The following is a 24,928-nucleotide window of genomic DNA, read 5'->3' as shown; positions in this document are numbered from 1 at the left end:
ATTTATCTCATTTATTTGAAAGGCAGAGTTACTGCGAAGGAGAGGGTGATATGTGTGTGTGTGTGTGTGTGTGTACATAGAGAGAGAGACAGAGACAGAGAGAGAGAGAGAGAATCTTCCATCCACTGGTTCACTCCCTAAATGGCAGTGTTGGCCAGTGCTGGGCCAGCTAAAGAGAGGAGCTAGAAGCTTCATGCAGTACTTCCACGTGGGTGCAGGGGCCCAAGCACTTGCCGTCATCCGCTGCTTTCCCAGGCATATTAGCAGGGAGCTAGATCAGAAGTAGAGCATCTGACACTAGAACCAGCACCATATGGGAAGCCAGCATTGCAGGTGGCATCTTAACCCATTATGCTACAATGCTGGCCCCAAGTGAAATGATTTGAGCACACACACACACGAAACACACATGCATGTGCAACAGGAAAGAAAGCTCTGTGGGGTAAATTTTAAGAAATTTCTGACATAATGATTAACTATTAAATTAAAGGACACAAGAGATGGTCAATATGTGCCACTCCCAGCCTAGACAAAGTGGTATCATTTGCCAAAGCAAAAGTAAAGGAGATACTTTGAGGAAAGATCGTTAAAAGCTCAAGTTTTGGGGCCTACATTTTTAAGCTGTGTTAAGCCACTGCTTGTGATGCCAGCATCCCAATCAGAGTGTCAGTCTGAGTCCTGGATGTTCCACTTTTCAGCTTCCTGCTATTACATCTAGGAGGGTAGTAGAGGATAGCGCAAGTAACAGTTTTTTTCACCTGTGTGGGGAACCCAGATGGAGTTTCTGTCCCCTAGCTTTGGTCTGACCCAGCTTTGGCTCTTGCAAGCATTTGGAGAATGAACCAGAGGTGGAAGATCTCTCTCTCTCTCTCTCTCTCTCTCTACCCCCCCAACTCTAGCAAATAAATAAATAAATAAATCTTTTAAAACAAAACAACTCAAGCTTTGATGTCAACCAATCCTGAAATATCGTACTATCTTTTTAACTTCATTAATTAGATAATTATTTATTAAATAATATGTTCTTATATATCAGACAATTATAGAAAGCCCCCAATGTTCCATTTTTAGGCTTTACGTTGGTGAAAAAACATTACTCACGCAGTAAAAACTATATTTCAAATTTTGGAGTTTGATTTTTCCCTGGGACAGACATATGTGGTAAGACACTCTTGATTTCAAGCAGTGGCAGTGAACCTCAGCTCCCAGGCAGCCACATGATCACATAGGGATACCAAGAACACTCTACAATGCGTTGTGTTGCTATGATGTTTAGTAGGTTAGCTATATCAAATACATTTTTGGCTTATAGTATGTTCAACATACAGTAGGTTTATTAGAACATAACTCCCATCATAAGTTGAGAAGCACCTGGCACATGATATTATACCAAAACAGAGAAATTAGGTGTATCTCCCAAAGTTCCACAATGTTCATGCAGAACTATGAAAGCAAATCAGTTTATATAAAGAATTGATGCACTTAGTCACTGCACTATTTCTCTGATAAAATACTATGTGAAAAACAGCATGAAGTTTGTCTTTTGGTAGTTTTATAAATGGTGCTATAATGATATTTTAGGGAAATCATTTAAAATTTCAACATAGAGGTCAGATTTCCAGCTGGGCAGAATGGAAGACAGGTGGAAATCATTTCATTTGAAAACATTTATGCAGATCAGTGGCATCAAAAGAAGCTCTGGCAGGAGACCCAAAGGAAAGAAAAATCATATCATAGCCAAAACAATAACACCACACACACACACACACACACACACACAAAGAGAAAGAGACAGAGAGAGAGAGAGAGAGAGAGAGAGAAACAGGGTTACCTGTTAAAGAGGTGCAGTTCGCTCTTGAGACAGCAGGCTATTCCCTTTGGAAGGATGTAAGAGCCACAGATCTGTCCATAATGGAAGCTGGGTTTAAAAACACATTAGATAGGAAAGCTAGTATTCAGTTATCTTATATATCTACAGATTCAAGAGAGAGCAAATATAGTGTCCCTTTGCTCTAACTACATAAGCCTTCTTTCAAAGCCCAAATGTTGCTAAATCACCCAAATGGTAATAACTTGTGTAAACCAACCCTCCTACATAAAATCTGAAAGTGACATAACAGAATGTAGCCATGGAAAGAGAGCTCAAAATAAACTAATCATGGAGTTGAAAAAAAAATACCAACCATTCATATTCAAAAATGAGTAAAAAGAGGGGGAATTAGTCTTATGAAAATGTTATTTATCTAAAAAGAGACTGGTACTGTCTTTAAAATTAGGAAAATATTTAATTTATTAAAAAACAGAGATGAAATGAATTCACTGAATTAATTTGGAAACATAAGAAAACAATGCCACAGGAGGATTGAAAATGGTCTTCGAAAGATTTTGCCCTGCCTCACACTATGTATCAAGGTAAAGTTTTAATGGATGAATGATTTAAATAAAAAATAAAAAGTAATAAATGACATGAAATAGGATATAGATGTGACTATGCGATTTAGAGGGAATTTACAAACCTTATAAAGTTTACAAACTCTACAACTAATACCAAAATGAATATTATAAAGAAAAATGTTAATATATTTGAACTAACTGAAAAGCAAATGAAAAACTGAAAAAATAGTAGTACCACATATGACAAAAAAATGTAATTATGTTTCTCTAGATAGACAGAAGTACATGGTGCTCATAAATGTTCATCACAATTCACAAACTCACAACAGAGTATATCTGGGGAAAACATCATGTAGCCTGTTCCCTAGAATCAAAATTCACCAAATAATTTTACCAACTCTGCTTTTGATGGGTTTTTCCACTCTGAGTTTTTCCTGACATTTATTATCAGGTACTAGCCAGATTCTCTCATCTAAATTAGTCTCCAAAAATGTAGGTCCTAATTTTCTACTACTTTGCATTCCCTTATGTAGCCATTTGCCTACTTAAATCTATCACAAAATGAGCTTTATTCTACCTAGAAAGTATCAAACATCTTTTTTTTTTTCCAAAATTCCAGGCAACTACAGGGTGCCAGGAGAAAGATCTTATACTCAAAACATTCTTTAAAACACCGTTTTCATTACTTTTCGTTAAGTTCAGTAGTTCCATACTATTTTCTCTCATACCCTTATCATACCTTTATTGCTGTACAAACCACCCTAAAGTTTATATCCCTATACTATCTAAGGAGAGCTCTTGCTCTCCTTCACTCAGAAATATCCACAAAATGAATATATTTGTATCAATCTTTCCTAAATTGAAACATGTATGTTCTGTATGCAAGAGCTTTCATGATTTCACTGCAGTCATAAAAGTTTAGAAAAGCTTGTATGTCCATCAAAAGGAAACTGGTTAAAATGTCTAACATGAATATTTAATAGATAAAAAAGTTAAATAATATCTATCAAGAAAGATAAATAATATCTTCATAAACTTGATCATGAAGATATCGTGATATTATTAAAAATATAAAAAAGCAATATGAGGGGGCTGATATTGTGGTGTAGCTGCAATACCCGCATGGGATACCCATGTGGGTGCTGGTTCCTGTCCTGGCTGTTCCAATTTCCAATCCAGCTCCCTGATAATGTGCCTGGGAAGACAGTGGAAGATGGCCCAAGTGCTTTGGCCCCTGCACCCACGAGGGAGACCCGAAAGAAGCATCTGGCTCCTGGCTTTGGCCTTGCCCAGCCCCAGTAGATGTTGCTATCTTGGTAGTGAACCAGTGGATGGAATACCACTGTCTGTCTCTCCCTCTCTGTAACTCTTACTTTCAAAAAACAACCTGAAAATGGTATGTATGGTGTGTTTGCACCATTTATGTTACAGAAAGGAAGTACTATATGTATTCTTTAATTTATGAAATATTGCAGGGGCCAAGCTGTGACATAATAGGCTAAGCCTCCACCTGTAGCACCAGCATCCCATATGGGTGCTGGTTCACGTTCTGGCTGCTCTTCTTCCAATCCAGCTCTCTGCTTATGGCCTGGGAAAACAGTGGAACACGATCCAAGTGTTCGGGTCCCTGCACCCACATGGGAGTCCTAAAAGAAGCTCCTGGCCCCCGACTTTGGAGCAGCTCACCTCCAGCCTTTGTGGCCATCTGGGGAGTGAACCAACAGATGGAAGATCTCTCTCTCTCTCTCTCTCTCTCTCTCTCTCTCTCTGTAATTCTGCCTCTCAAATAAATAAATCTTTAAAAATATTGCAAGAATTGAAAAAGGAAAACCAACCTTATTTCACTGTAGCAAGAAAATCTGGGTGACTGTGAGACAGGTAAATTAGAGGTTTTTCAGAGTGTGCCTTCTTGTACTGTATTAGTCAGCTTTCTATTACTTTAACTAAAATGCCTGAAGGGAGTTTCTTAAGAAGGAAGAAAGTTTATTCAGCTCAGAGTTTGGTGAATCACAGTCCAGACCAGGTGCTCTCATTGGTTCAGACATCTGGGGAGGCTGGGGATGGTAGAGAGACAGGTGGATGTTCACATGTGAGCTAGGAAGCAGAGAAGCACAAGGAACACACACTTCCTCCATATTCATGTCTCTCTCTTTTGAAAGCCACCATGAGACCATCACAGGGCTTCGACCTGTCAAACTAGTCCAATTCAATCACTTGTCAAAGGCTCCACCATCAGACACCACAATTGGATCAAGCTGCTACCCTAATCCTTCAACCACTAAGTTAGACTTTGAGGTTTCAATGTCTGCATGAGTTTGTGGAGGCAAACCCTGTTTGATCTGTAACATACACACTTTTCTTTTTAAACTTTGAGATTTATAACTATAATAGTTATTTATAAAGAAGGAGAGAAAAATGAAGAGAGAAAGACAGAATGCTCTTTTTCAGAAGAGATTAATTATCTAGTCTGAGAAATTTGTGCTTCTACTCAGTTATCTCTTACTTTGTATATTTGCTAATTCATTACAAATTAGCAGTAAGTTCTCTGCAGATGGGAAAACTGACAGTGCTTGGTTTTGTCCTGTACAACACCAAGCACAACTCAATTATTCTTTGTAAAATGCTTTTAGATGATGTTGAAAATTATCACATTTGAAAAAAGAGTCATTAAATTTACATGTATAATTGAAATATAAAAATCCCCTTCCAGATTTAAAATTTGTAATTTCAATTAATAGTAACATAGTAATCTTTTTGGTGTCACAATATTTAAATGGAAATATTTACTTATGTCATCCATGATTGCTACCTATAGCTATGGATTTGAATTGACCAAAGCACCTACTCATGGTCCATTAGATTGTTTAAGGTTCAGATTCGTGTGATGGTTGTTCCAGGGTTCCAAAGTTTAAACTTACTTTAACATGCAAAGTTCCCCTGAGCATTTTGAATTTTACAGACCAAACAAACGGATTCAGAGAAGATGCTAGCTACTCTCTGGGGAGCTCTGGAAGCAATGGTGTGTGATGCAGTCCTGCTTACTTTTGATGAATTCTTTCATGAAGAACATGTTTTCTCTGCTTTCCCTGTGGCTGATACCACCAGGGAGCAATTCCACTGTCACTGATGAATGCTAGCTAGGTCAGACCTTGTCAGTGCAAATGAAAGTCTTGTGATTAGTATTCTGTACTTTCTTACTAATGAACCTTCTAATCATGAAATCTGTCTGTGCTTATGATCTTCTTCTAACTGCTAAGTGCCCTTGAAAGGTTAGATAAGCAGGAAATAGTTCCATTGGTTTGGGGTAGTTATTTTTCCTGCTTGCATCATGCCTTCCAAATTCTGTTGTAGACTTGCTATTTATGAGACTTAGTATTAGAACCGATTAACATTAAGATATCGACAACCTTGGTTATACCGTTCTAACATGCCAACAGAAGTTACAAATATATAAAAACATTTATAATCATAGTAAGAATATTTTTGACACATTCAGGCTTCTTGAGAAACATTTTGACAGAAGAAAAATATGTAAGAGTATTGGTAGCAAATTTTCACAGAAAAATTTTAATTGAAAAAACAATGAATAAAAAAGCTTTTTCCCTAACCAAAAGTAAAAAGAGTTAATTTGAAATCAATGTCTAAGGAAAAGTTATTTGACAAAAAACAAGTATCTCATGGTTTAAGACTAAAAGCTGGCCGGCACCGCGGCTTAATAGGCTAATCCTCCGCCTGCGGCGCTGGCAAACCGGGTTCTAGTCCTGGTCGGGGTGCCGGATTCTGTCCTGGTTGCTCCTCTTCCAGTCCAGCTCTCTGCTGTGGCCCGGGAGTGCAGTGGAGGATGGCCCAAGTGCCTGGGCCCTGCACCTGCATGGGAGACCAGCAGAAGCACCTGGCTCCTGGCTTCGGATCAGTGCAATGCGCCTGCCGCAGCACGCCGGCCGCAGCGGCCATTGGAGGATGAACCAACGGCAAAGGAAGACCTTTCTCTCTCTCTCTCTCTCTCACTGTCCACTCTGCCTTTCAAAAAAAAGAGAAAGACTAAAAACTATGTGTATATGTGTGTGTGTGTACGTATATCATATCAATTTCAAGGCACAGAGACAGACAGACACACACACACAGAAAGAGAGAGTGAGCCCATCTGTAGATTCACTCCCCGGATGCCCTCAACAGCCAGTCCTGGGACAGGCAGAAGCTGGGAGGCAGGATCTCAATCCAGGTTTCCCACATGGGAGGCAGAAACCCAATCACTTGAACCATTACTGCTGCTTCCCCTGCAATAGCAGGAAGCTAGAGTCAAGATTCGGTACTGGCACTCTCATGTGGATGTGGGTACATTTACCCAAAATCATATGTTTCTAACAAAGCAAGAATATATTCACTATTGTTCTGAATGAATTACAGTTTCCAGTTAATCTAAGACATCATCAATTATAAAGTACATATTAATTTACATATCACTAAAAAAGAACAAAACTATTTACCAATTAAACTATGACAAAGTGTTGATGGGGGATCAGAAAGGTTAAAATGTGTGTGGGAGGGATTAGTACTTAGAATTGATGAAATAAATTTTGTTGCAAATCAAAGATGGGTACTAGGTAGTTTTCTGACCATAATCAAATCTGCATCCACCAGGGCCTAAAACAGAGTAGAGTCTGTCTGAATTCATAGTTTGATTGAGAATGACCACACTCAGCTCTGTTAATAAAATATTTTTTATTTTTTGTTGTTAGAATTTTATTTTAAAATTGTAATTAGTTTTAACAGATTCAATATTTTTCATAGATATAATTCTAATAATACAATGATATTCCCTCCATCCCTCCCCTGTCTCTTCCCGACACTCCCTGTCTCACCTTTTCTTCCTGTTTTTAGTTTTTAGATAATATTGTTTACATTTACATTACAGTAAAAAGGCTTAATAATGCTACACCAAATAAGAAGTTTAAGCTCTGTTAATAAGAGATTAATAATTCTATCCACAATACAAGCCAGGGCTCAGCAAACTTAATGTAAGAGATCAGATAATAAATATTTAGGCTTTGTGTGCCACGTAGTGTCTGATATCATTATTCCATCTCAGCCACTCTGGCACAAAAGCAGCTGGAGACAATTTGTAAATTAATGTATGGAACTATATTTCTTCAAAATTTTTATAAACACTGAATTCTGAATTTTATAAAATCTCATGTGGCATGAAATTTTATTCTTCTTTTGACCTCTTTTTTGATCACTTAACAATTTTAAAAAAATGGTGACTTCTTCCAGAAAAATCAAGTAAATAAACTTTCGCCTATTTATTCATTCTGCTACTTATAACTAAAAACCCTGGGCATTACATACAAAACAAACACCAGAAAACTCCAAACGATAGAGAGAAGTCAATATCTAGGGGACTCGGCCTGGGAAATTACATGATGGTGAGCTCCTTGGGTTTTCTTTTGGCCTCAAATATCTAAGACTTGAGACTAAAAAAGCCAGCTACTCAGGGTTTTCAAGTAGTGCAGACTTAAAAACACTCTAGCGAGGGGGCCAGCGCCGTGAGATTCAGGCCTGGGAAGGTATAGGGAGAGCGGCGGGAGCTGGGGTCGCCCACTGCAGGCAGGGGTCTTGTCCTGCTCTGCACAGAGCTGAAGCTGGCTCTGAGGGGCTCCGGTGCTCCCTGGTGATCGGAGGGCTGAGCGGGCGTGCAGGCGCTGGGGGCGGCCCCGCCCTCGCCTCCGGCTCCGTCACTGCTCCCTGTGCGTGCCAGGTGACCTGCTGCCGGCCCGCGGAGTCCTGATCCAGGGGAATGACCTGAAGATTGACGAGAGCTCTCACCCGGGAGTCCGACTGTGGTGGAATGAGAAGGCCATGCCAAGGTGGCCACTGGCAAGCGAGAGGCAGTTACTCAGGAATGGCTTTGAAACCCACCTGGCAACAGGCTGTGATTGGACGACTTTGGAAACTACCTGGCAACAGGCTGTGATTGGATGGATTTGAAACTGCCTGGCAACAGGCTGTGATTGGATGGATTTGAAATTGCCTGGCAACAGGCTGTGATTGGATGGCTTTGGAAACTGCCTGGCAACAGGCTGTGTGTGATTAGATGGCTTTGGAAACTGCCTGGCAACAGGCTGTGATTGGATGGCTTTGGAAGCTGCCTGGCAACAGGTTGTGATTGGTTGGGGCATAGACCGCCCCTTGACTAGATTGGCTAGTCTTGGCTATATAAGATGTTATGCCGGCCGTGGCTCAATAGGCTAATCCTCCGCCTTGCAGCGCCTGCAAACCGGGTTCTAGTCCTGGTCTGCTATGGCCTGGGAGTGCAGTGGAGGATGGCCCAGGTGCTTGGGCCCTGCACCCCATGGGAGACCAGGAGAAGCACCTGGCTCCTGGCTTCGGATCAGCGCGATGCGCCGGCCGCAGCAGCAATTGGAGGGTGAACCAACCAAAAAGGAAGACCTTTCTCTCTGTCTCTTTCTCTCACTGTCCACTCTGCCTGTCAAAAAAAAAAAAAAAAAAAAAAACAAAAACAAAAACATTTAACAAAAACAAGTTTTCCTCCAAACAAGTGTAATTTGCAGCGCAGTAAAATTAACATTGAACACTTACTATATTATACCAGATGCATGTACATTACATTGCACAGATACACACTATGTATGTGTATTTATACATATGTTGTACCAACTGAAATAAACGAGTCTGCTGCAGGCTGCTCGCCTCAAACCTGCTTTCACCCGACTCCCGGGGTCTGTGTGGTGACTCCGCGCCTCTTGCCTCCACCACGCTGCTCCTCTCAGAAACTAATCCACTGCAACATTGTTGAAAAAAGAACTGGCAACATCTGACCACCACGTCCGGAAGTCCCTGGACAAAGACCCCATGCTGCCCTCAGGTAGGGCCCCTGCCTGGGGCGGGTCCAGACCCTGCCCCCTCCTGGGGCTCCATCCCGCGCCCTCAGGGTCGCCTCCGCCCGCCTCCTGCGCGTGTTCTGTGTCTCGTGGGCGTTACTAACGTGGTGGGCCCTTAGTGTCTGGTTCCACGTGGCGGCTGGATCTGGAAGCCCAACTCCCTTCCCATGTAGGGACCCACGTCATGGAAGGCTCTGGCCGGATGGTGGTGACCGCCGGTCAACTCGCAGACCGGGATCATCGAGGAAGAGAAGAAGAAGAAAGGTAAGGGGCCTCCCGGGGGAGGGGGGCTCAGAGTGAGGGGCTCATCTCCACGGACGCCTGGCGGGAAGAGCCCCGCTCTGATGGACGCCAGCTCCTGGCGCTGGGCGCCCAGGGCAGGCTGCCGTCGGGCCTTGGCTGGGTCGGAAAGGGACGGGTGCTCGAGCCTGCCCAGGTGAGCCGGCCAGGCGCTGTGGGCCCAGCACCCACCCCGCGTCGTCCTCCTGCCCGCGCTGTCTCCCTGGGGCGGGCAGGGCGATCCAGCGGCTGTCAGTGGGAGAGCGGACGCAGAGGCCCCGCGAGGTTAGGCCGGTCTGGGAAGGAATCGCAGGAGGAGGAAGAGTTCTCTCGGGCAGAGGCCGGAGCCGCTCAGGGCAGCCCACTGCTTTCCAGAGAGACCATGTCTTCCTGCACCCACCACACGGATAAGGAGGAAGCTTCCTGCACCCTTACCCCCCACCCCCCGGGCCGCCACCATCCGCGCAGACCGCTCGCTCACACCCCTCTCCCCGACACCCTGCCGCCCGCGTTTTCCCAGGCGGTGCGACTCAGCCCGGGCACACTCCCGGAGCAGGTGGCTGGGCTGTGACCTTGCTGGTCAGTGTCCCCAGGCTCCGGGACAGCCGCCGCGTCCATGGGGATCAAACGAAGGCCCGGCTGTGACCCATCTTCCCCCCAGCCCCGTGGCTGGCGCCTTTCTGGGCTCGGAGCAAGGCCAGCCGGCTGGACAGCAGATCTCTTCCTGGCCACTTTGGGTCTCCACCCCACTTTGTTCTTTCTTGTTCAAACAGGTAAAAAACAAGGAGTCCCTGAAAATCGCAACAAAGGTAACCTCTCCACACACTCATCTGCCATTTCTACCTGTCCACACTCAAACCAGACCTCTCAGGCCATCCGCCTTCTCCCTTCCCCTCTTCATACACCTGTTACCTGCTGCTGCGGCCCGGACGCCTCACCCAGAGGAAGGTGCAGAGATGGGGTGGGGAGGCGCCCAGGCTCAATCTAAGATGCGGCAAGAGCGCCCTCTGTTGGCTCCTGGAGCCTCACGTCGAGGTCTCACCTGGCACCGGGAGGATCTGCTCTTTCCCGGGTGCCTAACTCTGCTTCATCGCCCTTGGCTGGATTTTTTTTAAAAACACCAAGGGCCATCCTTTTGGAGTCGGGAGACTTCCAGGGTCCTCCCGGTGGAGGGAGTCGGGGTGGGAAGTCCCTGCACCCTCCTCTTGATGGCTTCCTCACCGGGGGCTTCTCTGCTGGTCTCCGAGGGGCGCTGGGCGAGAGCCTCCCTCCACCTCGCTCTGCGTTCTCTCCAGGCCGTCTTCCTCCTAGTCCGCTGTGTGTCTCTATACGGTCGCCGTGTTTGCACCGTGTCTCCGTGGTGTGTGTGGGCGTGACAACGTGTCGGGCGGGTTGGCGTCAGTGCGGGCTGAGCCACGCAGGGACCACAGCGCCAGGGGCGGGGTTGCTTTCCTCTGTGCCCCACGTCACCGTCGTCTTTAGAAATAAAAAGCATTGCTTTGGAGAACCAGGGCCGAACACGGCCATCCGTCATTGCTGGTTTTCCTTTGCTCTTCTTTTAAAAGCAAAAGTGCATTTATTTCCGCGTCCATCTTAGTCCCGGCTTTCTCTTACTCCAGGAACACCCCTCACACCAGCGACTTCCCTCTCCCCCAAAACACGGACACCCCCGGGGGGGGCTTGGTCAGGCAGGGCAGGGAAGGGTCCTCCTTCCCCCCTCCATCTGCTCATACGAGGAGCTGGAAGATAATCCAAGGTCTGAGATGTTAAGCCCTGGGTTCCAGGCAGGATGGCTACTGGCATCGGCACTCAGGGCCGCAATGCATGGCCTTGCTGGACTCAACCTGGCCTGGGGCTCCGAGGGGCTGCCAGGAAGCTGCTTCTGGAAAGGAAATCCAGGACCCTCAAGCACCCCCGCTCCAGTGCTTAGACGCTCACCCCCGGGCCCTAACAGGGGGTTGACGGCAGGTTCCGTGTCCAGCACAGGCCGCACAGGCCAGGCGTGGTCAGAGCAGATGTCAGGACACTGGGGGCTGCTCCCTTCCTGCCTGCCTGCCCCTTGCTCCGTGCTGCTCCCCTGCCCGCTCACGTGTCCTGTTTGTGCACCCTAGCAAGGACCAGGACGGTGTGGCCCTGGAGATCCAGCCACTCAACAGCCAGGAGGGGGCCGACAACGAGGACAAGGACAAGAAGGCCAGCAAGGTGCACAAGAAGGAGAATTCGGTGCTGCAGGGCAAGCTGACGCGCCTGGCCAACCAGATCGGGAAAGCCGGTGAGCCGGGTGGGGTCTGGCTGGCTGGGGCCCTGTCTCTGCCACGCCTCGGACACCCCCTGGGCTTTCTGAGAGAGCAGCGTCTCCCCGTGTGTGAGGCCAGTGGCCCTCAGGGGAAGGCAGGCAGATGCCTGCTCTCCTGCCCTGTGTTGGCTTCCACGTCCCGAAGGCGAGGAGAGGCTGCCGTGGGCCGAAGTTCGGCCATTCCCTCGAGCAGCAGCCGCGGCACGTGGCAGAGCCCGGGGCAGCGGACATGCTAGAGGAAGAGGGCAGGGTCGGAGAGGCCCTGTCCGGAGGTCGCCTAATGCACTTCTGAGTGCAGGGTGAGCAGGTGGCTTCCCCCACACCAGCCCTGTGTGTGCGCTCTCTGCCTCTGTCCCCCCACCTTCTTTCAGCAGTGGGGGGCAGGGCCAGTGGGGGGAGGGAGCAGAAGGAGTTCGTTTTCTGAGCCCGCCCTCCCATCGGGCACACCTCTGTGTGTGCTGTTCACATGAGGCTCTCGTTGAGGCACCGTGCAGCGGGTCTGCCTTCACCCGCCGGGCCTCCCCATGCTGCTGGCTCACCAGGCACACCGGGTCAGCTTTGTGTGACTCACCGAGAGCAGCGTGTGGGGCAGGAGGCGGCGGATCTCACAGTTTGGAGGGTCACAGCTCAAGGTCAGGGGGAGGCAGGCCGGGGCAGAGTGGGTGTGCAGGTGCGGTCACGTGGTGAGCCGAGAAGCTGGGCCGACTGGGCTGAGATAACCAACCCTGCCCCTGAGAACTCCCTCCCGGGTGGCCCCCACCTGCTGGGCCCCCATCATCAGTGACCCGTTCACTGCTTACGTGAGGCTTCAGGGTTTAAGCTTCTGCATGAGCCTGGGGAGCCATGTTCCACTGGACCCGTGGCATAGGCCGCGGCAGCCACCAGCCACCTGTGACTATGTCCACTGGGATGGATTAAAATGAAAAAGGCAAAAGCTCAGTCCCTCGGTCACAGTAGGCCACGTTTCACTTGGCCAGTGGTCGCACATAGCCAACAGCGCAAAGAGAAAGCGTGCTAAGCATCATGGGAGGTTCTGTTGCGCGGTCCCGGCCTCACCCCTCCTTTTGTCCTGGCGCTGTGGTTCTGACTGCCGTGGATGAGACGAACGGCAGGACATCACTGAGCCCGGCACAGGCTTATTCTTCTCCAGGGACGAAACTCAATCATGGCCAGGAATAGAGTGGGCAGGTGCTGTGCCTCCCACCCCTTGCAGAGCAAGCACCCCCCCCCCGAAACTCTGCACCCTCCCTAACCCAGCAGGGTACCAGGAATGTGCTGGAGTCGAACTGCTCACCCGAGCCCTGCTCTGGGGCCCCGGAGTCCCGTCAGGGCTCGGGACAGTAGAGCCCAGACCCAGCACGGTTTACAGCAGAGCGTTCCCCAGATCTGTGCCCCCGCCGGGCACAAGTGGGCCCTGATGGTGGCCCCTCCGGCGCTCAGAGCGGCCAGCTGCTGGCTGACCCTCAGCGAGTTCTTGCAGGGACCTCCGTGTGCGAGGTGATCAACCATCCCTGTGGGCTTGGGGCCACCCACATCCCGGGAAACCGTCACTCACCAGCATCAGTACGGCAGACCATCCAGCCTTACTTTCTTTAAAAAGGGGCTAACAGTCACCTGCGTCCCAGAGCTGCAGGGAGGGCCTGGCCTGGCCGCGGGTGGGCGCTGTACGAACGTTTGCTTGGTCAATGGCACCGTCCCGAGGGCTTCGTTTGCACCGGGAATGGGCTAGCACCCCAGCACTCACAGGCAGGTGGGGGAGAAGTCGGAGTCGCCGAGCTGCCAGGCAGTGGACAGACACGGTCAGCACGTTGTTAGGGGAAGTGTGGCGGTCTCAGGTCAGGTGGAGTGGGTCCTGTGGAAGGCTGCTCCAGGAGGCAGACCAAGCCCCGTATTTGAGCGAGGAGCGTGGCCAGAGAACACAAGCCACCAGCGCTGAGACAGGAGCCTGTGTCTTTTAGAGCGGGGGCCTCCCCCTCCCGCTGTGATGTCCTTGAAGTGGCAGCCGAGGCTGCGGCTGGCGCCGGCGCCCTGGAGCCTCCCGTGACCCGTCTCCCCGCACAGGTCTCATCATGTCCGCCGTGACCGTCGTCATCCTGATCCTGTACTTCGTGATCGACAACTTCGTGATCCAGCGCAGACCGTGGCTTGCCGAGCGCACCCCTGTCTATATCCAGTACTTCGTCAAGTTCTTCATCATCGGCGTCACCGCGCTGGTGGTGGCCGTGCCCGAGAGGCTGCGCTGGCCGTCACCATCTCCCTGGCCTACTCTGTAAAGGTGCGGCAGGGCCGACTGGACACAAAGGGAGGAAGTCGTGAGCCCCTGGTGGGAGGACCCCGGCTCGCAAGGACTTCCCTGGCCCTCTGCCACAGTGGGCGTCTCAGTTGGTTGCATCAGCGTGTAAATAACCCAGCAGGATCCTAAGAGAGTCAACAGGTTTCCGGGCGGGAACCTGGCCAGGCAGCGCCCCTGGGTCTGTATCCGGGAGAGTCCGGTCAGCCACCTCCCGTCTCTTCCCCTTTGCAGAAAATGATGAAAGACAACAACCTGGTGTGGCACCTGGACGCCTGTGAGACGATGGGCAATGCCACGGCCATCTGCTCCGACAAGACCGGCACGCTGACCATGAACCACATGACCGTGGTGCAGGCCTACGTTGGGGGCACCCACTACCACCAGGTGCCCAGCCCCGACGTCTTCCTGCCCAAGGTCCTGGACCTCATCGTCAACGGCATTGCCATCAACAGCGCTTACACATCCAAGATCCTGGTAAGTCCTTCCTCCATGTGCACACTCGGGGTTGGGGGCGGGCAGGGGGCGGGGAGGGGACTCCCTGGGGCCACATGGGGGCGGTAGCTGGAGCACCGAGGAGCGTCAGAACCTAGGGCCCAACAGCCACGTGTAGGCAGTGTCTCTCGGGAGGGACTCACGCTGGCAGCAGGCTCGGGCCCATCAGTAAATTCCGCACTTCAGAAGCAAAGGGCGGGTGTGGGAATAAGAGCCACACAGGGCGAGACACGAGCTAGAGCCAGCTGGGAAATCCCTGATGGCCCTGGAATCAGGCTCACTCCTGACCACCGTGCTGCGTGCTCTCGGAAACACAAAGACCCCCCCACCCCCGTCACCACCGCTGCCCCACTCCTCGCCCCCACACTCCGGGTGTGATCGTGCAAGATTTGCAAGGGAGGTCTTCCCCTGCCCGGTGCTCCAGCCCCGGCCGGCGGCGTCTTCAACGGTGCCCTGTGTGTTCTCTCTCCCTCAGCCTCCGGAGAAGGAGGGAGGCCTGCCATGGCAGGTGGGCAACAAGACCGAGTGTGCTCTGCTGGGCTTTGTCGCAGATCTGAAGCAGGACTACCAGGCGGTGCGCAACGAGGTGCCCGAGGAGCAGCTCTACAAGGTGTACGCAAGTCCATGAGCACGGTCGTCCGGAAGCCCGCCGGCGGCTTCCGCAGGTACAGCGAGGGCGCCTCGGAGATCATGCTGCGCAAGTGAGCACCGCCCCCTGCCTCCCCTCCCCCCGGCCCCACATGGCCCCGCTAGCCTGCTGGCATTTACTCAGCCAGCCGTTGCTTTCCCACACTCTGCGTGGCCCGTTGCCTTCAGTCCTCACCCTAGTGAGGTCAGGGCCAGTTCTGACCTGTTCTGTGCAGGGGAGAAGACAGGCCCAGGGGAATTCAGCTTGCTCAGGGTGATGACAGCCAATAGTGGCACGGCCAGGATGCACCCTAGACAGCGAAGCCTCCAGCTCGCCATCTGAACCCAGGGAGAGTAACACTCTCCCGAAACGACACTGTGCCGGTGAGGTGCCGTGCACACGGCCTGTGGTGGAAATCATTCCCTGTCACACCCGTCTGTGATTCTGATGAAGAAAAGTTGCGTGCTTTTGTTTTGTTTTGAGGATTAATTTATTTATTTGGAAAGCAGAGTTACAGAGGCAGAGAGACAGAGAGGTCTTCCATCCGCTGGTTCACTCCCCGAATGGCCTCAACAGCCGGAGCTGGGCCAATCTGAAGCCAGGAACCAGGAGCTTCTTCTGGGTCTCCCACGCAGGTGTAGGGGCCCAAGCACCTGGGCCCATCTTCCACTGCTTTTCACACAGCAGAGAGCTGGATCGGAAGAGGAACAGCTGGGACTCAAACCGGTGCCTGTATGGGATGCTGGCACTGAAGGCAGCAGCTTTACCCACTACGCCACAGCACCGGCCCAAGTTGCATTAACTTAAAAGGTGACAAGGACCAGATGTCCATAAGCCATGGAAAGCTGACCCTGCTTGGATGTGGGGCCAGCTGGTCTGAACCAACCAGTGCCCAACTGGGCTTCGGGCACCTTCTCTTCACACACATGTCCTCATGCAGCAGCCCCCTAAGCACCGAGCAGTCTTCTAATAGCAGGAACTGAACAAGTCGGGGTGGTTTTAAGAGGTTCCAAAGAGCAGATGATCCCCTGGCGACTCAGATGTGCCCTCCCGTATAGTAAGAATGGGTGACGGCACTGGTGTTGTGGCATAGAGGGTAAAGCCACCCACCTGAAGTGCCGGCATCCCATATGGGCGCTGGTTCGAGACCCGGCTGCTCCACTTCCAATCCAGCTCTCTGCTATGGCCTGGGATAGCAGTAGAAGATGGCCCAAGTCCCTGGGCCCCTGCACCCACGTGGGAGACCTGGCCTGGAAGAAGCTCCTGGCTCCTGACTTTGGATCCACACAGCTCCAGTCATTGTGGCCATTTAGGGAGTGAACCAGACTTCCTCTCCACCCCCACAAACTGTCCCCACCCCACCACTGCCTCTCTCTAACTCTGCTTTTCAAATAAATAAATAAATCTTTGAACAAAAAAACAAGAGCACAGATGACGTGGGAGAGTCACAGCTCCTGCCCCCCGGGCACTGCCCCACACACACGCATCCTGGACGCCTTGAAAAGAGGGTGGCGGCTAGAGGAGCTCTTTGGCCATGAAACGGTGTCATTAGGAATAAAGCCGAGCGGCCAGAGCGCCTGGCGAGGATGGCAGCAGCCTGGGGTGGGGGTGGGGGGCGGGGCCCGCCTCCTGACCCTGTGCCTCCCCAGGTGCAATCGGATCCTGGACAAGAAGGGGGAGGCGGTCCCGTTCAAGAATAAGGACCGCGACGACATGGTGTGCAGCGTCATCGAACCCATGGCCTGCGAGGAGCTACGCACCATCTGCATAGCCTACCGGGACTTCGACGACACTGAGACCTCCTGGGACAACGAGGCCGAGGTCCTCACCGAGCTCACCTGCATCGCCGTCGTGGGCATCGAGGACCCCGTGCGCCCAGAGGTGAGGCGCTGGCCTGGCCTGGGGCAGGGTGGTGGGGACCATGTGCAGGCCCAGCCGTGACCTAGTGGGAAGCAAGATGCGGGTGATCGGCTGCCTCTCGCCCACAACAGGAGGTGTTTCGGGGCTTCCAGTTCCCCAGAGCTGCTCTGGGGTGGTGGGTGATAGGAGGCAGCACTCTGGGGTTTATGGTGTGCGAGTCAGGGAGAAGTGGAGCTATCAGCGGACACGCCATTGGTGCGATCAGCTGGAACACCAGCCTTGACTTCTGCCACCACCTTTTAGCCAACACCCCTGTGGTGCACATCCCCTGGGCGCTGAGCGCTCTCCGGGCTCCTAGGGAGCTGATGACGTCTGGGCTGCCGGCAGGTTCAGGCAGACGGAGCCTCGCTGGCGTGGCCCAGAGATGTGAGAGGGGATCGTGCAAAGGGTTGAGGGGGTGAACATGGCTCAGTGGGTCAGGGTGTGGGACAGATAGCTGCTGGGTGGTCTCCGATGCCATCTCTGCCCTGCCGAGGAGCCCGGATTGTAAGTGCAAGGGTGAGCTTGTACCCCTGCCCCGCAAACTTCCCCTTCATCTCCTGGCACAAGAGGGCCCATCCCAATGTGACCGTCGTGGGTGGATGGAAGTGAGGAAACCCCGGATGTAGCAGTACCCAAACTTAGCCCATGCCCGGGGCAGTGCGTGTCCGCGGCCTCTCTGCTGTCCACACTGGAGGCACCAGAGGCCACTGCTGCCACCTCCACCTCTCCTTTCCTCACTCCCCGACAGGTCCCAGAAGCTATCGCCAAATGCAAGCAAGCTGGCATCACTGTCAGAATGGTGACCGGGGACAATGTCAACACAGCCCGAGCCATCGCCACCAAATGTGGCATCCTGACACCTGGCGATGACTTCCTGTGCTTAGAAGGCAAAGAATTCAACCGACTCATTCAAAACGAAAAGGGAGAGGTGGGTCCTGGGTGGGAGGCACGTGGGCCTCCCTGGGGGCGAAGGCTGGGCTCGAGGTGGGTCCTGGGTGGGAGGCACCAGCCTGAGGCATCAGGGGCACTGGGAGAAGGCGGCCAGTTTCTAAACTCACGTCCAGCGTCCCTCTCTCCCAGAGCCACTCACTTGGCAAAACAGGCCATTGTCTTCCTTCTTGTTGGCATTGCTCACAAGCCAACTTTTTGTGTCTTTAGGCTTCTTCCGTCGCCCCTGCCGTGTGGCCCCCAGGGGCTCAGGCTGTGAGAGGCCGTGGCCCAGGTGTGGAGCAGAACAAAGCTTCCTGGTCTACGTAGAAATCAAACCTAAGACCCCCGAAGCAGCACTGTAGCCACTGGAGCCAGCAGCTGACCCCGGCGGCCGCCATCCATAGCTCTGTCCTTGGAGACTAAGTTGGCGTCACCTCCTCCAGGGCGGGGAGAAGCGCTCCCTGTCTGCTCCAGATCTCTCAGAGCTCGGCGTGTGTGGCACAGACAGATCTTCCCAGGTGGTTTTGCGTGTTTGGCTGAGCCACGGTGTGTCTGGCGTTGGCAGGTAGAACAAGAGAAGCTGGACAAGATCTGGCCCAAGCTTCGGGTCCTGGCCCGGTCCTCGCCCACAGACAAGCACACGCTGGTGAAAGGTGAGCTGGTGCCGGCGGCCACAGGCAGGAGGGGGCTGTCTCCTGTCCCGAGAGCACCAGGCGGATGGGGAGAGCAAGCAGCCGAGCCCTGGGTGGCCGAGCAGATCCTGCGGCTGTGTTGGGTTTTTGAAGCCTGCTCACGTCTTGTTTGCTGGTAGCCCTGGGAACGGGTCAGGGCAGGGCCACTTCTGGGATACAACAAGGGACGTGTGAGGCCAAGGAGACAGGACCCCTCCCAGCCTGCCCACTCGTTGGGGAGAGTGGCGCAGGCGACTCCCAGCTGTCTGCCTTCAGATCCTTCCCGTGTTGTTCTCCTCTCGGCACAGGACAGCCTTTCCCAGCCGCAGCTGACAGCCCTGGGAGGTTCCTTCCAGCAGGGGGAAGGGAGAGAGGATGGAGAGGGGCGTGCGGGGGCGGGGGCGGGGGCGGGGAGGCAGCGCCAGGCAGCCTCGAGCTCACCGGGGCGCGTGTCTGTGCTTTTCAGGAATCATTGACAGCACCGTTGGGGACCAGCGGCAGGTGGTGGCTGTCACCGGTGATGGCACAAATGATGGGCCGGCCCTCAAGAAGGCAGACGTTGGTTTTGCCATGGTAAGGTCAGCGCGGTGTCCCTGTCCCATGGCAAGCCGCCGTCCCCGTCGGGAGGCCGGGACACGCTTCCGGTGGCCGGCTGCTTCCTGTTCCTCTGTGTGCTCCTTCCCCTGACCACGTCTCTCCCACCCACCTACCTGGCCACTGCTAACACGTATGACGGGAGACCCGCCAGGCTTGACGGATCAGGGACAGGCAGGGAAGTCACGGAGGATCGTGACCCGGGACAGCAAGAGCAACTGAAACATGGTGATGTCCGCCTGGGCAGACTATAGAAAGGCCATGTTCCGTGTGAGCATGTGCCGTGTGCCCGGGCTGCAGCCGTGCTCCGTGTGAGCGTGCACCGTGTGCCTGGGCTACAGCCGTGTTCCGTGTGAGCGTGCGCCGAAAAGCAGAGTTGGCTAGCGAATCCCTATATCTGTCTGGCAGCTTCAACGATCCACACGTGGCCAGTCCCACCCACTTCCACTGTCCACACCTGAGGTTTTTATTATTATTATTATTGTTATTTATTTACTTTGAGAGGCAGAGCGAGAAAACCCGTCCTCTGGTTCACTCTCAGATGCCTGCACCAACAAGGGCTGGAGGAGGCCACAGCTGGGCCCTAGGAGCCCCGTTTAGGTCTCCCACACAGGTGGCAGCAGCCAGGCGGTCGGTCGAGCCTTCCAGGGTCTGCTTTGCAGGAAGCCGGACTTGGGAGCCAGAGGTGCTCTGCTGGGGGACCGGCCGGCGCAGCTCCGAGGCCAGCAGCCTGCTCCCAGCTTACTTACTATTTTGAAGCCAAGCCAACACATCAGTGTCATTTCATCCATAAAAATTCCAGACCATGTCCCTTCATGATGAGTGTGTGTCCATAAAATGTGTCTAAAGGAAAGATAACGCCGTTATTGCCTTACTATCACGTGGCCAGTCTGCTCGCGTTGCCCCATCTGGCTCCTAAGTGTTGTTTTTGTAGTTTATTTGTCCAAATCACAATCCAGTAAAGATCATCACTCACGTCTCAGTCTACAGCTTCCATCTGCTGGTTCTCTCCCCCAATGGCTGCAATAGCCAGGTCCTGGCCAGGCTGAAGCCAGGAGCCAGGATCTCCATCCTTTTCTCCCATGTGTGTGGCAGGGATCCAAGTGTTTGGGCCATTGCCTGCTGCCTTCCCAGGCACATTAGCAGGGAGCTGGATTGGAAGTGGAGCAGCCGGGATTCGAACCACCAGCATTACAGGCAGTGGCTTAATGTGCTGTGCCACAACCCTGGCCCCAGAAATATGTGTCTGTAAAAGCCCTCTCGTTGATTCTGATGCACTCAAAAGTTGAGAACCACCAATCCTGTGGAATCCTGTGTCGAGCGTCCCAAAGACCACTCTTGTATTCATGTACTCATTAGGACTCAGCATATGGTTGTACTCGTGGTTAAGATTTACTGCAGGGGCCGGCATTGTGGCACAGTGGGTACAACTACCGCTTGCGATGCCAGCACCCCATAAGGGCTTGGTTTGAGTCCCAACTGCTCCACTTCTGATCCAGATCCCTGCTAATGCACCTGAGTAAGCAGAGGTCGACCCAAGGGCTTGGGTCCCTCCACCCACCTGGGAGACCCAGAAGAAGCTCCTGGCTCTTGACCCAGCCCTGGCCATTGCAGCCATTTGCGGAATGAACCAGTGAGTGGAAGACCTGTGTGTGTGTGTGTGTGTGTGTGTGTGTGTGTGTCTCCCCCCCCCCCTCTCTCTAACTCTGCCTTTCAAATAAATAAAATAAAAATTTAAAAAAATTTATTATAGCCTGAGGCAGGTGTTGTGGTTCAGGGTGTTGAGCCTGTGCTTGGGACACCTGCTTCCCATACCAGAGAACCTGGGGTCAAATCTAACCTCCCCGTCCACTCTGGCTTCTTGGTAATAACGTGCACCTGGGGGGCAGCAGAAATAATGGCTTCAGTGCTTGGGTCCCTGCCACCCACTCGGGAGACCAGGATGCAGCTCATGGCTCCTGGCTTCCACCTGGTTCCTGGCTGCTGTGGGCATTTGGAAAATGAACCAGTGGGTGAAAGATCTCTCTGTCTCTCTGTCTCTCTCCCTCTGGGGATGACGCTTGGTGTGGCGAGTAAAGCCGCTGTCTGTAGTACTGACAACTGACATCCTATGTGGACACTGGTTCTAGTCCCAGCTGCTCCACTTCTGATCCAGCTCTCTGCTGTGGCCTGGGAAAGCAATAGAAGATGGCCCAAGTCCTTGGGCCCCTGCACCCACGTGGGAGACCTGGAGGAAGCTCCTGGCCCCAGGCTTCAGATCAGCCCAGCTCTGACCGTTGAGGGCATCTGGGGAGTAAAGCAGCAGATGAAAGATCTCTCTCTCTCTCTCTCTGCCTCTCTGTAACTGCCTTTCAAATAAATAAATCTTTTTTTAAAAAAAACTCTCCTCCCTCTCCTTATCCCAATCCCTCTCCCTCTCTGTCACTCTGCCTTTCAAATAAATAAAAATAAATAAATTTTAAATAAACAGAAAGATGGTGCCAGTGACGTGGGGAGGAGCCTGGCAGGGTGTGGGGACCCAGGCCTGGCTGCCCTGTCCTCCCGGGGCATCTCCCGGAGTCCCCTCTTCCCGCCATCTGCAGAAACCCCGCAACGTGCGTGTGTGATGTTTCCGCCCCCGGCAGCCCATCCCGGTCTCTGCACACGCAGTTCTTTTAGGACTGGTCACATAGGCCCCTCCTGCCTGGCAAGCACCAGAACCGCAGGCCCCCGGGGGGGAAGCAGGTGTTCAGATGAAGCATGGGGTCTGGGCGCGGCCTAGACCCAGCGCGCCTCCCTTGCCAGCTAACTCACTGCCAGCATTCGGAGAGCCAGGCTCCTGGACGCTGGCCAAGCGCCCGCCTTGCAGATGGGCCTATCTAAGGACAGCAGTCCCGGGCCAGTGATGTCAGCTCCTACACAACCCCTCCCTTCCTTTTCCCCCAGCGATTCAGCATTGAAGGAACTGTTGCTTGTCTACACAGGCTGTCCCACAGTGTGGATTTAGTTGGTCTTATCCCTGGAATGTCCCTTTACATTTCCCCTCACCTCTTGTAATTCCTGTGAGTAGTTCCAGAAGCAATCAGATTCTAGATCCCTCCTCTCATTAGGGGCTGTGAAAGGATAATATCGTAATTTGATGGGTTTACTTCTATTAATAACTATTTGCTTTGCTTCTATACAAAGCAAGCTTACTGTGTGGTTCAGTTCCTACGTGAAAGGCAGCTTAGATATTCCTCTCCCCAGTTTTCAAGATGACGAGTTGGTTTTCCTAGGAACCTCCAAGGGTGACTGATGAGCTTTTTTCTAAGCATGATTTTACAGCCTCGTGGGTTTAAGCGTAGCCGGTGTGTTTCTCTCCATTGTGTTCGTGTGTGTTTGGCGCTCAGGCTGCCCCACCCTCAGCCAGGAGAAGCCCCCTCAGCATCGCAGAGCCCCTGTGCCACTGACTGCGGGGCCCCCACAGCTCTCTCCAGGCCTTAGCTCAGATGCCTGAGCCTGCGCCTGGCGTCACACGCTTCTCCTGGGAGTCCCCCTCCCGTTCAGTGGGGAACAGAGCCGGAGCCAGAGGGTGTTCCTTGCTTCCAGGCTTTCTCGGAGGCAAAGCCAAGAGTTACGCTCTTACTGTCTCCTGTTGGGTTTTGCCCTTGTTTATTTTCAAGAATTATTCAAGTTTAAAAAAAAAAAAAAGAGCTCCCCTTCACATTCAGAAGAGAGAATTGTCACTTCCCAGTTTCTACCCTGCTTGTTTTATTTGACTCCCCCTGGTTTTATATTTGTATGTCATACCCTCCACACTTTGACTCGTCGTGGCATTAACATAATCATCATTCGCTTTATCCTAAAATATATGTCATCGTTTCCAAACAGCAGTAACAATACTGATCCACTGAGTCAGCTAAAGCCAGCTGGCTGCCTTTTCCAGGTCTTCCCCCCACAGGTATATTTGCTAGGGCTGCACATCAGGTTCCGTGAAGCCATCGAGCCACTTTGCTTTTGCGTAGTTGTGCTCCCAACAGGCCTAGGCAGGGAGAATGGGCTCCCTCCCTCTCGGCCCCTCTCTGTAGGGACCCTGGCACAGCATGTCACCCCTGAAACCCTGCCCGGGTTTCCTCTGGGGCGCCCTCCAGTGTTCACACCCAGCTTGGAAGTTTCTTGGCCATCAGGAGGTGGAGTCTGGCTTCAGGAGGTGCCCGGGCCCTCACTGGGTTCCCTCCCGCCTCCCCCCCCACCCAGGGGATTGCAGGCACAGACGTGGCAAAGGAAGCCTCGGACATCATCCTCACCGACGACAACTTCACCAGCATCGTGAAGACCGTGATGTGGGGGCGGAACGTCTATGACAGCATCTCCAAGTTCCTGCAGTTCCAGCTCACCGTCAGCGTGGTGGCCATGATCGTGGCCTTCACGGGCGCCTGCATCACTCAGGTGAGTGGGGCCTGGGGTGGGCTCAGATGAGGGAGACATGGCAGGGGCCGGGAAGCACCGTACACTGGGCGGCCCCACGATGTCGGAGCCCCGGGCCGACTGTCTCCAGTGAAGGTAAACTGTCCACCCTTCATAGCTCTGATGTGTTGACCAGCACCGTGGGCACCAACACGAGGGTGCACCATGTCTGTTCTCCAAGAACAGCCGTGCCAGGGCGGTGTCGCCAGCCCCATCTGCGGCCCGGAGGTTAGGTGCATTTCTACAGCACGGCCAGATTAGAAGTCTAGGTGGACAGTGGGAGCGAGGCCACCCAGCTCGAGGGCGCTAGGGGGTCTCCAGAGTGGGCAGGGGCCGCTCCTGGGGCAAGCTGAAGGGACCGCACCTTCCTCCCACCAGGACTCCCCACTGAAAGCCGTGCAGATGCTGTGGGTGAACCTGATCATGGACACTTTCGCCTCTCTGGCCCTGGCCACCGAGCCCCCCACCGACGCGCTGCTGAGGCGGCGCCCCACGGCCGCAACAAGCCCCTGATCTCGCGGACCATAATGAAGAACATCCTGGGCCACGCCGTCTATCAGCTCGCCGTCATCTTTTTCCTGGTCTTTGCTGGTGAGCCGGGGCCGGGGGCTGGGGCAGCGGTGGGGGTGCTGGAGGGAGATGGAGGCCAAGAATGGCCCCTGGAAAGAGGGTGACACAGATCCGGAGTGATGGCGCCTCCTGCTGAGCACTGCCTGCCTTGCCGCTGCCCGGCGCACTGAAGAATTTCACAAGGGTGGGTTTTTATACCTCTCCATCGCGGGAGAACACTGTGGCTCAGGTCATACAGACGATGAGTCTAGGACGAGTCTGTAGGGGCCCTAAAATGCAAAACTATGTCAGCCCTACTGTGGTCGGCTTCATTTTCACCAGAAGGCAGATAGATACAATGGAACAAACGAGAGATTCCAGGCAGGCAGGCTGAGTGCAGGGCTGGCTGTTAAAGTAGGCAGGAGCCAGGACAGCTCAGCTGCTGCCCACCTGGGGTGCACACGAGCCATGAGCTCCCTGGGTAGCCATGCCAGCGTGTTCCCACTCAGCCTGCCCTCGCCCCATAGGTGAGAAGTTCTTCCACATCCACAGTGGGAGGAAGGCCCCGCTCCA

At 52.6% G+C, this 24,928-nt stretch overlaps 1 protein-coding gene across 1 annotated transcript; it reads left to right on the top strand.

Annotated features, from left to right (window-relative positions):
• The first annotated feature begins 14,368 nt into the window (after positions 1-14,368).
• LOC100339414 (plasma membrane calcium-transporting ATPase 4-like) lies at positions 14,369-24,319 on the top strand. The gene is given in 9 exon segments (XM_070056214.2): positions 14,369-14,638; positions 15,132-15,270; positions 15,273-15,357; positions 16,934-17,165; positions 17,935-18,114; positions 18,682-18,769; positions 19,254-19,360; positions 23,597-23,788; positions 24,185-24,319. Coding segments are annotated over 9 exon segments (1,398 nt in total). The 5' UTR covers positions 14,369-14,398.
• Positions 24,320-24,928: the final 609 nt, after the last annotated feature.

The sequence above is a fragment of the Oryctolagus cuniculus genome, chromosome 13 (genome assembly GCF_051225735.1).
Source record: "Oryctolagus cuniculus isolate XC-2025 breed Fujian yellow rabbit chromosome 13, ASM5122573v1, whole genome shotgun sequence".
In the NCBI taxonomy this organism is placed as follows: domain Eukaryota; kingdom Metazoa; phylum Chordata; class Mammalia; order Lagomorpha; family Leporidae; genus Oryctolagus; species Oryctolagus cuniculus.
Note: the sequence above shows the minus strand (reverse complement) of the source record. Positions and strands in the feature narration are given on the sequence as shown.